General features: G+C 58.0%; 1 protein-coding gene across 6 annotated transcripts in view; it reads left to right on the plus strand.

Annotated features, from left to right (window-relative positions):
* GATAD2B (GATA zinc finger domain containing 2B) overlaps window positions 1-8,298 on the plus strand; it is an 86,593-nt gene extending 78,295 nt beyond the window's left edge. For 5 of the 6 annotated variants that reach the window (XM_060644852.2, XM_060644850.2, XM_060644853.2 and 2 more), the window contains exons 6-11: window positions 64-234; window positions 743-1,058; window positions 2,031-2,233; window positions 3,097-3,207; window positions 3,353-3,470; window positions 4,131-8,298. In XM_060644852.2, the coding sequence (XP_060500835.1) occupies window positions 64-234; window positions 743-1,058; window positions 2,031-2,233; window positions 3,097-3,207; window positions 3,353-3,470; window positions 4,131-4,264 (1,053 nt within the window). In that variant the 3' untranslated portion in view covers window positions 4,265-8,298. The remainder of the gene's footprint in view (window positions 1-63; window positions 235-742; window positions 1,059-2,030; window positions 2,234-3,096; window positions 3,208-3,352; window positions 3,471-4,130) is intronic. The other variant, XM_060644849.3, reaches the window with a different exon arrangement.
* The last annotated feature ends 9,030 nt before the right edge of the window (window positions 8,299-17,328 follow it).

The following is a 17,328-nucleotide window of genomic DNA, read 5'->3' on the forward strand; positions in this document are numbered from 1 at the left end:
CCAGCATGTTGGTGGAGCGTTTTACCACCTATGACTGCTTCTTTTCCTCTTCTTCCCCCTCAGGGTCACAGTGTCATCCGCTCCGCGACCAGTACCACCCTCCCACATATGTTGATGTCCCAACGTGTTATTGCACCAAACCCAGCCCAGCTACAGGGTCAACGGGGCCCACCTAAGCCTGGCCTTGTACGCACCACAACACCCAACATGAATCCTGCCATCAATTACCAACCGGTGAGAAAGTCCTAATATGGAAACAGAGAAGTCTTTTCTTTGCTTTCCCTGTTGAAAGGACCACAGACCGTACGGTTTGGGACATAGAGAAGCTCTAGGACAGCCAGGGTAATTGTGGTAGAGCTTGTATCGATCGTAGTGCCCAGGGTGGAAGCTGGAGGGACTCCCTGGGAGTAGGAGCGGAGAAGGGAGGCTGTACACGGCAGAGCGGCAGCAGGCTCATACCCGCCTGGAGGAAAGCAGCGGGGGTCAGGGGAAGAAGAGGCCTGAGGATGTGGGCCAGAGAGCATCCCCCGTGCTTGTGTTCCTCCGCCTCCTAGCCTCTGTCGTTCTCTTTTCCCGTGTGCTGGAGTTCTTCTTCATTGAGGTTGGACACCTCGTCCTTTTTTCCGAGTTTCGGAAAAGCTAAGTTGTCCCAACTCGGCTCAGGTAGTGTTTTCTGCCACTGAAGCAAGAATTCGTCCTTCCCCCGCACCCCGCCACTGACCCTGTGCCCCCTCCATTCCAGCAGTCGAGTTCTTCCGTTCCCTGCCAGCGCACAACATCCTCTGCCATCTATATGAACCTCGCCTCCCACATGCAGCCGGGGACTGTGAACAGGGTGTCCTCCCCCCTGCCGAGCCCCAGCGCCATGACCGATGCCGCCAACTCCCAGGCTGCCGCCAAACTGGCTCTTCGCAAACAGCTGGAAAAGACCCTCCTGGAGATTCCGCCGCCTAAACCTCCTGCTCCCCTGCTTCACTTCCTGCCTAGCGCAGCCAATAGCGAGTTCATCTACATGGTGGGGTTGGAAGAAGTCGTACAGAGTGTCATCGACAGCCAAGGTGAGGCTGTTTTATGTGGTCAGTCTTTTATCTACGCAGGAGGTTGCCAAGCCTGATTGACCTGGGCCGCGTATCCCAGGGCGCTGTGTGACATCAAGTAACCTGTTCTTAACTGTTGTCAGACCACCTCCCGTTCGTTACTCGGAAATGCCTCTTGTATGTCTGTATATCTTAGGCTTAACATTTGTATTGTATTTTGTAGACCGTGTATGTTTTTGGCAGGATATTGTTTGGTCCTTTTCAGTGGTGCCCGGCACGATGTATACGCAGTTTGGTGACTAGAACACTTACGTGTAACGTCAGCGCTTGTGTGGCATTGCGCTGCGTTGTTACGTTCAGTCCCTGCCACTTGAGGACTTACAGGTGGGAAAGTAGGTGTACTGACTGAGTAGGTGACCGTGACCACGTGGAAGCTGTGAACCAGAGCTGACCCAGACTGTGAAGCATTGGCACTAACGGAAGTTATTAAGCCTGAGTTTCCAGACACGTGGACTTAGGGGAACAGCTGACAGTGGAGGAAAGTGCCTGAAGGGCTCAGCATTGACTCTAAACAGGTCTGATTTGGACACTGGCAACTAAACGGTGGAAATGTGACAGTGCGGTCTGAGGTAAAAACGTGCTAAGGAGCACGTGTCGCGGACCCAGGTGGAGTCTGCCGCCCTGTGAGTTAGCACGCTTCCTTCTTGCTGTACTAAAAGTCCGCAAAGCCGGGTTCTTGTCTCAGCTTTGCCCTCGGGAGCTCTGTTTCTTCGTGTCCCCCTCTGTAAGTGGGGACGGTACCGTCTGAATTCCCTAAAGTGACGTTGTTACAGTCGAATGAAATAAAAGTTATTTTATAAACTGCAGAGTACTCTTCTCGTAGAGTCTCTTTCTGAATTCAGCGGAGTAACCTCCTGAAAAATTCATTTGGTGAAGAGAATCGGGAGATGGGGAGATGCGAAGGCCCTGATTGCTCTCTCTGTTGGCATCTAGGCAAAAGCTGTGCCTCACTCCTGCGGGTCGAACCCTTTGTTTGCGCCCAGTGCCGCACAGATTTCACCCCTCACTGGAAGCAAGAGAAGAATGGTAAGATTCTGTGCGAGCAGTGTATGACCTCCAACCAGAAGAAGGCTCTAAAGGCCGAACACACCAACCGGCTGAAAAATGCTTTTGTTAAAGCCCTACAGCAGGAACAGGTAAGAACCCTGATGTCTCCCCAACCACCTACTCAGGTTGGGTTTTCCCAAAAGGTAGCTCCTTCTGGTTTTTAGAGGATTTGTCTGTGCGATCCCCACAGTCCTGACGGCCTGGAGGCCCGGGTTCCCTGTCCCTCCCCGTACCGATCTGTCTGCTGATCTCCACGTGACTGTCTCTGGCGGGGCAAGCACGTGAATGACAGTGTGGTCCAGGGTGGGGACAGACAGGAGGCAGACATGTGGCCTTCCCCGGTGGCGGCCGAAGAAATCCCTCAACTTCTTGTCCTCCTCAAACAGATGGATTTTGGTGGGAGGGATTATATTTGTACTGGAAATCTCTCAGAGAGACCGAATTCTCTGCGGTCCGTATCTGACAAGGGAATGACCCAGGAGAGAGTGGACTGTAATGTGGCCCGGCCAAGAGGAACGGCAAGGAGGGAGCGGGCGTGCCCTGCGGACTGGGCGAGGGGAAGATGTGTTGGGAAGCTTGGACCCTTCCCCTCAATCCTGCTTCCACCCCACCACCCATCAGACCCCTTTGGGTGGCGTCCAGGGACCTTCTGGAAAGCAGGTAGACGGGAGTCAAAAATAAAACCTCCGTAAACTCCTCACCATCACGTCCGTCAGCTGGTTGCCACCACCCAGGCGTCTCCTGCCAGCATCTGAGCGCCGGCTTTTCCTGGACAGACGGACCCCTTAATCAGCAAAGCAGGGCTAGCTCCTTGTGCCCAGAGCCCCAGCTTGCCTTCTCCACATGCCTCCTACTTGTCGTGTTGGCAGCAGTAGAAATAGGAGGAGCCCTGGGTTTCCCGGGTAGGAAATCGGGTGCTGTCCTGCCAAGTTGACCTGCTGACTCCCGACAGGAAATCGAACAGCGACTACAGCAGCAGGCAGCCCTTTCCCCCACTGCGGCTCCGGCCGTGTCCAGTGTCAGTAAACAAGAGACCATCATGAGACATCACACGCTTCGGCAGGTGAGGCCGTCTGGGGTGGTTTGCCAGCCGTGGATCCCAGCGTGTCCGCCTTTGCTGGGAAGTCCTTCTTCCCGGACCCCTACCCCCCCACCCCACCCCTTCCATCACGGCCACCTAGCGACCCACCGTCTGCTCCCTGTCACAGGCTCCACAGCCCCAGAGCGGCCTCCAGCGCGGCATACCCACGTCTGCCCGTTCCATGCTCTCCAACTTCGCGCAGGCGCCGCAGCTGTCTGTGCCTGGTGGCCTCCTTGGGATGCCAGGTAAGAAGCAGCGATGGGGGGGCCTTCAGGCTAGCAGGCCGCTCTTCCGCTTCTGCGCTTTCTTCAGGCCTTCCTCCCTTCACTCTGGGCATTTAGCGTGTTTGCTAGCTTCATGGTCCGTGCCGAGCACAGCGCGATAGGGTTCTGGTGGTGAAAACAGCACGGTCCCTGCCCTCGTCTGTTCACTGTCTGGTGGCCCCGTTGGTGGGTGTGTGGTCACTGACCTCGATGGCAAGAGCAGGGTCAGCTGTCCCCACCCTGTTTGAATGGTGGAGGGCTGCTGCTTCACAGAAATCCGAAACGTATTCCATGAGTGCATCCCTGTGTCTTCAATGCTCTCCTCTGTTTCTCTGACTCGCCCATCCGGTCAAGACCGTGTTTGTTCTGTTCCTGGTAGGACTGAAGTTTCGAGAGGACCCCTTTCCCTAAACGTGGGGTGCAGAGGGGCAGTTGGCTGCTGACATAACACTTACCTAAGTCTGGACAGATGCACGCAACCTCTGGTGCCCCCGCCCCACCTCCAAGTCCACGCCCCCGGGTCCTCCCAGGTCATACCTGGGACGGTCGCCGGGTCGTGCAGTCAAGAAGATGCTGCTTCCTCTTCTAACGCCTGCCCCTCCACCCCTCCCCCCCACTCCCGCTTTTGTCTCCTGGGTCCAGGTGTCAACATTGCATACTTGAACACCGGCATCGGAGGACACAAAGCTCCCAGTTTGGCAGACAGACAGCGGGAGTACCTTTTAGACATGATCCCTCCCCGGTCTATAGCGCAGTCCATCAGCGGGCAGAAATAACGCCTGTCCACGTGCACTGCCCCAGCCTTGAACCCTTTACCCCTCCTCTCCCATTGCCCCCAACTTCCGTCGCATGCAGTGCCTGTATTGGTGCCTACCATACACGGAAAACAAAACAGAAAACAGAAGACAAACCTAGAAATCAACAGGAAAACGCGCCTGCCCTGCCCGCCACCCCTCTCTCACTGCTGCGATTCTGCCGCTCTTGTCTTCTCTCCGGTTTTCTTTCACAGTGAGGTGCTCTTCACCTCGGATGAGGTCAGAGTGAGGTCCTGGGGAGAGAGAAATCTAAGCCCTCTGACGTGTGTTTCTAAAGTTTTTATGCTCTAATTATTATCATTTTTAATGATGTTGTGTGTCCTCCCCTTTGTTCAGTGGACGGTTAAACCTTTTTATTTTCTCAATATTTTCCTTTTTCTCTTTTTTTTTTTCTTTTTTGTAAACACAGATGACATTCAGATAAATGACAGGAGCATTGCAGGGGGTCCCCAAGCAGATATGACTGGCAACGTTGGGGGCAGAAGTTTTTAATGCACTTAACCTGGGGGTGGGGCAAGGTGATGGCATCAGATAGGGAGGACATCAGCCCTTGGTGTCTCTGGGCTGGACAGTCTGGGAGGTGGTGTTTTGTACTGAAGTTGGGCTCTAAGAATGAGGGGAATGAGCCTGGAGGGAGAAGCTTTAAAATGTAACCACCACGGAATTGACCCACAGAGAAAGGGGAGAGGGACATGGGGACAAGTATAGTGCTGAGCCAAGGAGGACGAAGGCTGGTGTTGGCCTCTTGGATGCTCTCCTGGTCCCAGTGGAGATAGAAGTCTATTCCAGGTCAACTAGCCCAAAATTATTTCACCTTACTTTCTTTGTAAAATACCCCCCCCCCCACCTTTTTAATCCTGATCTGCTCCTGGTAAACTCAGTCCCCCAAGTCCCGTCTATAATCCAGCCTGAGTTAGCCAGTGTCCTGGGAGCTGGGCAGGACATGCTGAGTGAGACAGAGAAGGGCTTTCTCTCCCAGCAGGTGAGACCCCATCTGTCTGTCCCACCCTCCAGCCAGGAGGAGGGAACAGGGATGCCTCACCAGCTTGGAGTCCTGCCCTGGTCTGCTGTCCTGAGTGCAGAACCCACTGCTCAGAGCCACACAACTCTGGTCAAAGCCAGCTCTGAGTCTCGGCTGCAAAAGTAGTTGTGGTGCCCCCTCCCCAACCCATCTCCAGAAATCTATTAATTTTCCTTTTTTGTTGTTTTCAGCTTTTTCTTAAGCGCTACTAATGTAGGGAATGAACTGAATTGTGCAATGTTGCTGTTCTGGGGATAAGAGAGGTTGGCACCCCATCTGCCCACACCGTGGGGGAAGCAAGAGGGGGACCAGGCTGTCTCTGAGGTAAAGGAAGCCCCTAAAAGGCAGGGGTTTCTGCTCTCCTGTAACACTCACCTGCCTCTCCAGCTCTAGAAGCTGCCAGAGTACAGGAAAGGGATACACTGAGCAGAGACGTGTGAAGAGGAGTTCAGAATTTTGTCCTTGAAAGCCACCTGGGAAAGTTCCCCCACTTTTATTTTAAAAAATTAAATAATGTTTTTAAAGTAAGAAGGCACTTTTAAAATTAACACACACACAAACTGCACATCTTGCCCATAAAGTTTGTGAGTCAGTGGGGAGAAGGAGCTGGAATCAGGCTCAGTCCCCCCTCCCCATACCCCAGAGCCACTGTGGGTTACTCTACTGGCCCTACGGGCCTTCCTGGATTTTTTCTTTCCTCCCTTCCCCCAAATTCATTGAGCACTTAATAAAGGAGCAGAGATACAGCCTGTGTCTGGGCTCCCCCAGTGGTGAAGTGATCTGAAGCTAGATGCTAGTAACAGATAGTGATGGGGCTGTTTGGAGTTTTTTTTCTGGGGCCTGTGGTGCCCCTGACTGTAAGTGGGGGAGAAGGGGGATTATGAAACTGGGTCTGGGGTTATTTTAAAATTATATATATATACATATATATATATAAAAAGATATATTCTTACATCTTTGCTTTGCCCTCTGTGCTTTGAAAGCACTGGATAAATCGTTTGGTTTTGCTTTTCTCTCTTCCACGAAATTGGAAGCTTTTTTATTATTTTTTTTTCTTTTTGTTTTTTGTTGTTTTTTAAATTTTCCCTGCAAATCACCTTGCCTTGTGGCATGTCTGTCTAGCCTCTTCCGCCCGGCCCGCCATGACAAAGTGCCATTTCTGTCATGTCTCCCCTCCCCCAGCTCGGAGGTACCAGGTGCCCAAGTTTGTCAGTTGAGATTAAAAGTAAGGAACAGAGAATGTGCAATACCGTCTGGTTGGGGGCCATCCCTGCCCTGAGCTGAGTCTCCTCCCTGGGAGCCAGGCCACCTGTGATGGGGTTTGGAAGTAGGAAGTGTAGACGAGGTGGGGAGCTGGGAGCCATGGGGAACGCCCAAGCCTAGTGCCTGGCGGGGTGCTGAGGTGGTGGGGGGGACGGTGGGGGTGGGCAGAGCGGGAGCCTTCCCAGAGTTTCTCCCCTCAGGCTCAGTCACGTAGAGGCTGCTCAACGACTAGTTTAGCTCCATGACCCTTTGCTCAATCGCTGGTGTTTGATTTCTCACTTCTCCCCATTTCCATACCCTTCCCTGGGATTAGCGATGGGGGTGAGTTTTCCTTAATCATGGTGAAGTACCAGCCTTTCACCTCCTCTTGCTCCCGCCCTGTCCTGTCTTCCTTACTTCTTGAGTTTTTCATCACTGATGACCTTGTGTCCCTCCCAGTCTCTTGTCGCTGTCCATCCCCAGGCTGAGCCCATACACACTAACCCTCGTGCCTAAAGATAGGAAGAAAGGCGACCTCCTGTTCAGAGCGGTCCTCCACCCCAGTGCTCTGAAGCTCAGGGGGATGGCTAGAGCGAGGGCCCCCGCTGGCTCTGCCTGCCCCCCCCCCCCCGCATCCAGAGGCTCTGAAAGTAGTCGCTTGTGGCCGGTGGCTTCCTCCCTAGACGCCTGAAACGGGTAGATGAGCGGTGGGGGGCGGGGGGGGGGGGTAAGGCTGAGGGACAGGGGTCCTCCTCATTTGTAGATTTTTTTTTTTTTTAATTTTTATTTGCTATTTTTGTCATTCGACCACAGCATCTGGACTTTCTCCATCCCTGGAATAAGTATTTTTTCCACATTTTTGGATGTATGTATGGTAGACAATTTTTTTTAAGACACAAAGATAAATGTTTTCCTGCTTTGGTTACCTTTCCTTTCCCCCTTTAAAAGGAATTAGCTATAGAACTGCTTTGTAAAGATGCTTCTTGGTATTTTACTTTTGTTCCTTTCCCCAACCACTCCTTCCCCCAGACCCCTGCAGAAGGCATAACCCTTCTCTCCACACCCCACCCACCCAGCCCTAGGCTCCCCTGCCCTCCAACAAGACTTTCATTAGCTTATGATACTTGCTGCCGAGATGTTATAACAAGGACTCATTCGTGTATATAAGCTATTTCTTGATCCATTTAAAAGGAATTGTACATTGTGTAGAAAAAAAAAAAAACTGAAAAAGAGAAAAAAAAGCCCTCGCCATGGATATTGTGAAACTGTGTTACGTCGTTTTGTAATGTGCCCGTTTGTGTATGATCCGTGTGCAAAAGGGTTTCTGGGGAAGGGGCGGGGGTAGGGAGGCAGGGCTGTGGAGGCCGGGGCGGGGAGCGGGCCGGGCCCAGCACGCGGAGACTGGCAGCTGCCCCCACCCCATCCCTCCCGAGAGACGCCACCTCCCCCACCACCCACCCCGATTTGTGCCTTGCCCCCCGCCCTGGAGTAGCCCCTCCGGGTCACCAGCACTGCCTTGGCAGAGCCCACCCCCGACCCTAAGCCGCCCGCCCCCCCGCCCCCAGCATTCGGCGGATACTGCGGGGAGGTGCTGGGGGCTGGGGGGCAGCCGGGGAGCGGGGCAGCTCCCGGGGGCATTGAAACCAAGTATTCTTATGAATTGTAATTGTATTTGCACTGTTTTTTTCCTCTGACTGCATCAGCATATATACAATATACCTATATAACAAAATTCAGTGTCAAGCTTTCTTATGCAAGGGATTTCCCCCACCCCACCTTGAGCGTAGATGACCAGGGGTGATAGGGTCTCAGCAAAGTCACCCCAAGAAAGCCTCACGTATCACGTGCGTCTACACGTGGTTTTAGGCTTCGTCACGGGGGTGAGGCTGGGCCACTGTGAAAGCTGGGGTTCCCGGCCCGTGCTGTCGAGAGTGGAGAGCCACAGCACACAGGGTGGGGTGGCAGTGACCTGGGGTCCTGCCCCAGGCTTTCCCACTAACTTGCTACGTGCCCTTCGGGAGGGTTCATTTTCTGGGTCTCTGTTTTCTTGTCTGTGAAGCGACAGGGGAGATCACCTGGCCACGAAGTGTAAGGTTCCGTTCCGTGCTTCTTTCCTCACCTGCAAGACAACAGCTGGAGGTGGGGAGTGTGGTGGGGCCCCAGATGCAGGGAGGGCACCTAAGTGCTGCGGTGGCTGCGTGCGTGGCCCGGCCCGGCCCCGCCATTACTTGGGTTTCGGGAAGGGCAGCAGAGTGAGGTCGAGGTGTCGGCAGAGCTGTGGCCGCTTTGCCCTCGGGCCCCCGGGGTGCTGGGGGCAGTGGTGCCCAGGCTTCTGGTCTGGCGGCCTGTGTTCTTGGTGAGCCGCAGGGTGACGGCGGCGTGGCGGAGCTCAGATGTACCCACTTCTCGTCTCCCTCCCTCAGACCTCATCTGAGCCCTTGCAGGCGGCTCCCCACAGCCCGGTCCTGGGCTCCCACATTCGAGGCCCCCCTTTCTCCCTCCCACCCGCCCCCCCCCCACCCCCACCCCCACCCCAGGAAGCCTGGAGAGGGTCTGGGACGGTGAGTGAGGCCTGAAGGTTGGGCAGCGTGGGGGTGGGGTGGGGGGCGGGGCTGGGGCGGGACCGGCCTCTCTGAATGGGGGTTGGGGGGCAGGACCCTTTTGCACAGGCTCTAAGTTTCCTTTTTTTTTTTTTAAACCTCATTCTGATTTTCTGCATTGTGTTTGGAAATTAAAATGAAAAAACTAAGACCAACAGAAACTGGTTTTCAAAAAGGCAAATACACTCCCATCCGTTTCAGATGCTGCTGAGTACTTCAGCAACAGATTCAAATAATAAGCTAATTTTTGGAGAAAGGATTAAAAGAAAAAAAAACTTTGTAATATTTATCACTTGCAAGCTATGTTTAATAAAGAAAGGAATGGTTTCTAAACTTTCCTGTGCCTCGTGCTTTGGTCCATTTAGGGGCGATCGGAAGACGAGCTGTCGCCTGTGCTCCCTGCGGCTACGGGGCAGCTTCGGGTCATGCCCCTTCTGTCCACCACGATGGTTCTTGAGAGCCTGTGCCCACTGTGTGTTCTTGTACCTCCACCCTTATGTGGTGCCCGAGCTCTGGAGGCCACCGACCTCCCATTTCGGGTCAAGAGCGCAGGGGAGGAGGCAGCACTGAGCAGAGGCTGGGCCCCCAGCCGTCCTGGCCTCCCCTCCCATCATAACCGCTCTGGTCTCCACTGTGACACGAGGCTTCTAGAGACGGCAGCCTTGGAGCCACAGCTCGCTCTGCCCTGCTGGCCCTCAGTCTGCGTGCGGCACCCGGAGACACCGGAACCCTCCTGCCACCTCACCCTGCTCCCCCAAGTGTTCCTTACGACCCAGAACATGAACCGGGTCCTAATTTATTATGTCCATTTTCATTATTTCCAACAACGCACTTAGATCGGGTCCACCCAGGGGACAGGATGTTGTTTCCTCAAGGACCGGAAGTTTGGGGCTGTTTTTAACCCTTCGGTCCCGGCCACATTTCATGGTGTAGGGGCAGGGCCCGGCCTCACCGGGGTCTTGTCATTGGCACCAGCGTCATTCCAGGAGCACAGAGAAGACCCTGTTGGGGGTCCCCCTCCAAACCTGGGGTTTTTCGGGGTGCCTGGGTGGCTCATTGGTTGACCATCTGACTTCGGCTCAGGTCATGATCTCACCGTTCGTGAGTTCAAGCCCCACGTTGGGCTCTCTGCTGTCCGTGCAGAGCCTCTTGTCTCCCTCACTCTCTGCCCCTCCCCCGCTCACACTCTCAATAAAGAAATAAGATAAATAAACCCTGGGTTTTTCTTCCTCCAAAGTCTTCCCTCCTTTGGTACAATACAGGACAGCCCTTGGAGGGACAGTGGGGCCCTGGGTGCCATGGGCTGGCAGAGGGAGGAGGAATCGAGGGCACGGACGGGGTGCCCCATGCCTCTGCAAAGGATTCACAGCCACCAAACCCCAACTCTGTCTCCTTTCAAAAAGAGCAGTCAGATGGGGAGGGATGCCCCTGAAGAGGGGCCAGTGCTTTGGGTCTGAAAAGGGGGGAGATGGCCATATGGCGGCTCAGAGAAGCAGCTCGTATCAGTTCAGCTGTTCAGGACTCATGTTAGGACCAAGGGGCAGGGAGGGGCTCCTTAGCCCACCTGCCTCCCTGCCTCAGGACCCCACTCACCACGGGTGGCCAGGGGCACCTCACGCAGGGAGACAAAGCGGGAGCTGCTGTTAACCATCCCCAAGGTCCTTGAACGCCTGCAGTTTGATCTGGTACAGGGCGGCCGGCTCTGCGGGGAGCACTGAAGGCTCAGTGCCTGGGGAGAGACCCTGAGAAGAGGGCAGGGGAGCCATAAGGAGGGTCAGGGCCTCGCCCAGATCTGTGTAGAGGAAGGAGCTGACGCTTCCGGGCAGGAGCAGAGGCCCCTCAAAACGAGCAGCCGGCAGCTTGCGGTGAGAGTTGGAAGCCATGGACTGGCCCCAGGAGGCCTGCACGGAGGTGGTGTTGAGCACTTTGGTGGAGAAGCCAACCCCAGGGTGGCTGGAGTTGCAGAGGAGATGGTGTGAGGCTGACTGCCCTGCCCCCCGTGGTGGAGGCGGCAATGGAGGCAGAGTCCCGGCCGGCACCCCCTGCCGCAGATGGAGTGGGCCTTGGCCGTGGCCGGAGCCAGGTGGGAGAAGGCGTGCTCAAAGCAGCCCTCTACCCTCGGCCTCTTGGAGCTCGGGGCCAGCTGCCTCTGAGGAGCAAAGCAGTCTGGCAGCCTCGCACCCATCTTGACCCCCTTCACCCCACAAAGGGGGCACCCGGTGCTCGGCTGTGCGTGCCAGGTCCCCACACAGCAGGGAGGGGGCTACAGAAGTTGGAGCCAGGAAGGGAAAGGGCAGGAGGCCGTGGGGAGACACCAGAGGGCCACAGACCCCGAGGCCCAGCAAGAGTCCGGACAGGGCTGGGGGGCACGAGGAGTGGGGGGAACTGGCCCGGGGCCCCACCCATCAGGTACAGGGGTGTCGGTCCACACCCACCCTCCCAAGGAGGCTCGGCACGTAGCCAATGCGGTCCCCGCTGGAGGCAGGTGGTTCCCAGGACATTCGAATGGCAGAGGTGGAGAGAGGGCCATGGTCCACAGGCCTCCTGGGGCAGGGGGTCGCTCTGGGTCGCCTGTCACAGCCAGGCGGGCACTGGCCTCCTGCATCCGGCGTTGTTCTCTGCCACACATTGGTAGGTGGCCTCGTCCTCCCCTGAGAGCTGCACCGGGGTCAACGTGCTGGGGAGACACACAGCTGCTGGGGGCTCCTTCCTACCAAGCTCCAAGGTGGCTCTAAAGGAGGGGGCTGTCTCCAAGACCACAGACCCAGTGTACCCACCCCCTGTGACCTACAGTGACCTACAGTGAGGCAGGTGGAGCGGAGCCGCGGGGGGGCTGGGGGGGCAGTTGCCATGTGGACTTTAGATACAGGCGGTGTGTTCGGTGTAGGTGGGCACGAGTGCCTGGGGTGGCAGGAGGGAGAGGTTGGGACCCAGGAACTGGGGGTACCTGTTGCTGTGGGTCAGCTGAACGTTATCCCCAGGACTCGGCACCTTCCCATTCTTCAGCCAGACCAGACGGGGCTCACGGACACATTGGGCCATGCTGGTGAAGGTGGCACTGCCGCCTGGAGGCCGGGACAAGGACTGTGGCCACTGGACAGACTCCGGGGGAGCTGGGCCGACGTGGAAGGGTCCTGAGGCCCGTACGTCCTGTCCCCTCCTGCCCCTCCGTCTCCCCACACAGTCTCCCGTGGGGGAAGAGGGAGCCCCAGGGCACCCCCACCCGGCTCACCCTGCACCAGCAGGACACCTTGCGCCATGTGCCAGACCCAGTGCCCCACTGAAAGCACGGACACCAGAACTTGGATGCCCTCCACACCGATGAGCGGCCGTCGGCGGGGAGGCCAGGGGTCGGGGCTGGGAGGGAGCCACGGGGTGGGGCTGGGGCTCCAGCAGGCAGGGCTGGGCAGCCGTGTCCCCAGGTGGCTCCAGGAGACCAGCGGCCACAGGTGGCCTCTGGCGACGCGCTCCGGCACCGCTGTCTGGTGCGCTGTGAGCGTCAGGCTCTGGGGCCCTGCAGCCTCCGCGGGGATCCCGCTGTGGGATGGAAACAGGGAGGCGAACCGTGCCCCTCCTGCCGCACACCGCTCCTCTCCCAGGGCACAGGTGAACAGGCCTCGGGGCGCGCTGGGCAGCTGCTAGTTCATTCCCGGTTTACGGACGGATACGGCAGATGGCTCCCCCAAGGGCTGTGCCAGTAAACCTCAGGGCTAAGGCACCGAGCGGCCCCGGGTTACACCGGTGGGGAGGGGAGACGAAAGCCGCCGCAGTCAGAACAGGTGCGTGCCAGCCCCACCCCCACCCCGGCCTGGAAGCAAGGAAGGGGCAGGGGCCAACACTTAAGTCCCGGCAAACCAGGCGGCAGATCCTCCCCCAGAAAAGAAGCCAGCCCGGCTGAGAACTCAGGGCATCTCAGCTGCTCAGGAAGGATGTAAATGTGTTTTGAAATTCACTACTATTTGGGTTTAAACCAAATCTGCATTTATGCCACCTTCTCCCATCTTATTAGGTGACTCAACAAATCATCAGTGGGGGCTGGCCAGTGCCAGGCACCGACCTCATCCGGGGGTACAACTGTGAACTTGGGGAAAAACGTACCTTTGTTGCCCCTTATCTGGCTACTTTGTATTTTATGCAACTTTGTAACAGATCTTAAATCCTTTCAAAAATGTTCTTTATTAAGAACCTCTGGGGCAGCCTGGGTGGCTGAGTCGGTTAAGCGTCCAGCTTGGGCTCAGGTCATGATCTCACGGTTTGTGAGTTCAAGCCCCGCGTCCGGCTCTGTGCTGACAGCTCAGAACCTGGAGCCTGTTTCAGATTCCGTGTCTCCCTCTCTCTCTGCCCCTCCCCCGTTCATGCTCTGTCTCTCTCTGTCTCAAAAATAAATAAATGTTAAAAAAAAATTGTTAAAAAAATAAATAAAAAGTTAAGAAAGAAAAAAGAAACTGGGGTACTTGGGTGGCCCAGTGGGTTGAGCTCAGAGCCTGGAGCCTGCTTCGGATTCTGTGTCTCCCTCTCTCTCTCTGCCCCTCCCCTACTTGTGCTCTCTCTCTCTCTCAAAAATAAACACAAATTAAAAAAAAAAACAAAACAAAACCTCTCATACAAAATTTTGTCTCAAGACCCTAGAATAGTTTCCCTTTTTTCCTTTTTCCCTCCCTCCCTCTCTGTCCTTCCTTTTTTTAAAAAACATTTTTTAAAGACTTTTTTTTTGTTGTTGTTAAGTTTATTTATTCTGAGAGAGAGACAGAGAGCTGGGGAGCGGCAGAGGGAGAGAATCCCAAGCAGCCTCCACAGTGTCAGCTCAGAGCCCAAAGTGGGCTCGATCCCACAGCTGAGCCGTGACATCCCGACCTGAGCCAAGATCAGGAGTCGGACCCTCAACTGACGTCAACTACTGGGCGCCCCTTACAGACCCCAAGCAATGTCCGCGCCCTGCGAGGGCCTTAAACCAACCCTGGGCCGAGTCACCCGCTCCATCAACTGGGCCAGCCAGGTGGCTGCCTGCCTGTTCCTTCATCCACCAACCTCACAAACATATATGGGGGACTGACTTCGGCCGGGCGCCCCTCAAATTGCAAGCGCTTCGACTTCTCCGAGCTTACACAGGAGAGGCCGAGCATCGGAGAGGGAAGGCAGCTAGTCCAGGTCGGAGGAGCGAGCAGGAAGGGGAGGAGGCTGGGCCCGGACGCCCACGCCGCCGGCAGCTCAGTCCCCCGCCACCCCGAGCTCCGGGGGGGGGGGGGGGGGGGGGTTCGGAAGTCCGCGTCCCTGGTGCCTCTCCGAGGGGAAAGGCCTGCCCCAGGGGCGAGCGCACGGCCGGGGCCCCGGCCCCCCGGCCCCCCGGCCCCCCAGCCCCCGCCCCCGGCGCAGTCCACACCGGCCGCGGCTCCTTTCCCGCGTTTCCCCGCAGGTGCCTCCTCCTCCTGGAAGCGCTCGGCTTCCGCCCCCAAGTCTGGAAGCGCGGCGACGGCTCTGCCCTCCCGCCCCAGACGCTCGGCCAGCAGGAAACGGGAACCCCGCCCGGGCCTCCTTCTGGCCCCGGGGGAGCTCCTGACCCCCGCCCTTTGCTCGCCGCTTCCCAGTGGGCTCCGGACCAGGGACCCAGCTCCCCCCGCCCTCTCCTCGGCGCCTCCCTCGGCGAAGGGTCGGGACGCGGACACAAAGGCGCCACGCGCCGCCCCGGGCCCCTGCTGGCTGCACTCGGGGGCCCCCTAGTGGACCCCGCGCGCCCCGGCCTCCGGCTCCTCGCGGGCTCTGCGGCCCCCCGGCCCCCGCACAGGCACCGAGCCGCGCCCTTCTGCGCCCCGGGGACGAGGAGGCGTGCGCACCCCGCACGCACACGCACCGACCGAGTCCCGCCGAGGCCCACGCGGACTCTGCCCCCCAGACCCGCCAGGGGTCCCACGGTCCCCCGCGTCGGGCCCCAACCGCTCGTCACGCGGGCCCCTCCTCCATCACGTCGCCTGCGGCCGGCAGGTGGGACCCGCCTCCGCGCACCGCGTGCTCGCCCCTGTGCTGCGGGGGCCGCCGCGCCCCGACCCGGGCTCCCTCTGCCGCGCCCTCGCTGCCGAAGCCCCGCGCACCCCTGCCCCGGCTCCCACACCCCTCGGCGCCCGCGCTGGCCGCCCGGTGTCAGCTGCGCACCCCGGCGGTGGGGGCGGGTGCCCGCGCCGGTCACGTGGAGGCCGCCGCCGGCAGCGGTGTGACCCTGAGGGTGGCCGAGGGCAGGGCCGCCCCGGGAGCTGTGCCCCCAGGAGGGCTCTGGGACCCCCTGCATCGGGCGCACACCACCACCCCCCGCGCTCCGCCTCCGGGATTCTGGGTGCTCGTGGGAGCGGGACAGACCTGGGGCACCGGGCCGCCTCAGCCCCCAGCCCGGCGACCCTCCGGAGGCCGTGTCCTGTCTGTGCGTGAGCCGGCGCTTTGCCGTCCCGCATAAAAATCGTTTAAGATTGGATTTTGCAGGGGACACCGGCCGGCTCAGGAGGTGCCGCTCGCGACTCTCGCATTCGGTCGTGAGTTCAAGCCCCACATTGGGCAGAAAATTACTTAAAGTATACATACAGGGGCGTCTGTCTGGGTGGCTGAGCCGGTTGAGCGTCTGACTTTGGCTCGGGTCATGATCTCAAGGTTCGTGGACTCAAGCCCCGTGTCAGGCTCTGTGCTGACAGCTCGGAGCCTGGAGCTGCATTGCATTCTGGCTCTTCCTCGGTCTCCGCCCCTCCCCTGCTTGCTTTCTGTCTCCCAAAAATAAACATTAAAAAATACTATATATATAATGTTTTATTTATTTTGAGAGAGAGTGAGCACAAGCAGGGGAGGGACAGAGAGAGAGAGAGAGAGAGAGAGAGAGAGGGAGAGGGAGAGAGAGGGAGAGAGAGAGGGAGAGGGAGAGAGAGAGAGAGAGAGAGGGAGAGGGAGAGAGAGAGAGAGAGAGAGAGAGAGAGGGAGAGGGAGAGAGAGAGAGAGTCCCAAGCAGGCTCCACACTGTCAGTGCAGAGCCTGACTCCGGGCTCGGGGCTCAAACTCATGAAATCCTGAGATCGTTTCCTCATCAAGAGTCAGATGCTTAACTGACTGAGTCCCCCAGGCGCCCCCGTAAATTGTAAATTGTATTTGATAATTGCATTGGTATAAAGACAAATACAATCCATTTTCATATATTCAGTATTATATTCATTGTTGTCTTCTGGCTTTAAGGAAATTTAGAAGAGAACATCTCTGTGGCCCCTGAAAGGCACTGTGCACGCTGTGTGACAGCTACGTTAGCCCCGTCGGTGCCCCCGTGCCCTCTCATCCCCTGCCCCCAGCAGGAGCCCAGTCACCTCCTTGCCAGCCGTATGGGGCCTGCCGGCTCACCGGCACCCAGAGCGGTTCCCGGCCCTGCGGTGGTGCTGGTGGACTTGGGAAAGGGGGGGGGGGGGGGGAGGGAGGGGCCCACGTGAGGGCAGGGCGACCAGATGCAGGGAGCCGTCCTGGCATCAGGGAGGCACTACCGTCACTGGCCGGGACCGGCCGGTCCCACTGCCCCGACATGGGCACGGGTGGCTCCCCCTCCACCCGGCAGGGCAGCGGCGGTGCTCCCACACGGCCACCACGTCCCCCGGCTCTGAGCCTGCCGAGTGGCCTGTGGGGACAGTGGGAGAGGCCTGGACATGGTGGCCTCCCGGGGCCCACCGCCTCTGGCCTGGGGGAAGGGAGAGGAGGCAGGACTTTATGTTGGGGGCCTTGGGGCAGCAAAGGGGGGGTGGGGAGCAGGGCCGGGCCAGCTGCTGTGCGGCTGTCAGCGAGGCCCCGGCCTGGCGGGCCACCGTGATTGATGGTCCCGGCAACGGAGAGGGGCTGGGGCGGGCGCCGTGCTGAGGTCAGGGGCCCCGGCGGGGATATTGTGCTCCCCCTGCCCCCGCCTCCCCTTCTCCCCTTCTCCCCTTCTGCCCACAGAGTCAGCTTCCCAGGACTCCCGGCTCCCTGCCCCCTTCCCCTCCCACTGCCCCGACCCTGGCCCCCAAACAGGGAGAAACACGCACTCACACACACTCACAGACACACACACTTGGACTAAAGACCCCAACCTCACAGACCACTCCGTGCTCTAGACACAGGTTCCGTCCCAGACGCATACTCCCACAGAGGGCACGAACGCAGGTCACGTTGATAGA

Source organism: Panthera onca, chromosome F1 (assembly GCF_046562875.1).
Source record: "Panthera onca isolate mPanOnc1 chromosome F1, mPanOnc1 haplotype 2, whole genome shotgun sequence".
In the NCBI taxonomy this organism is placed as follows: domain Eukaryota; kingdom Metazoa; phylum Chordata; class Mammalia; order Carnivora; family Felidae; genus Panthera; species Panthera onca.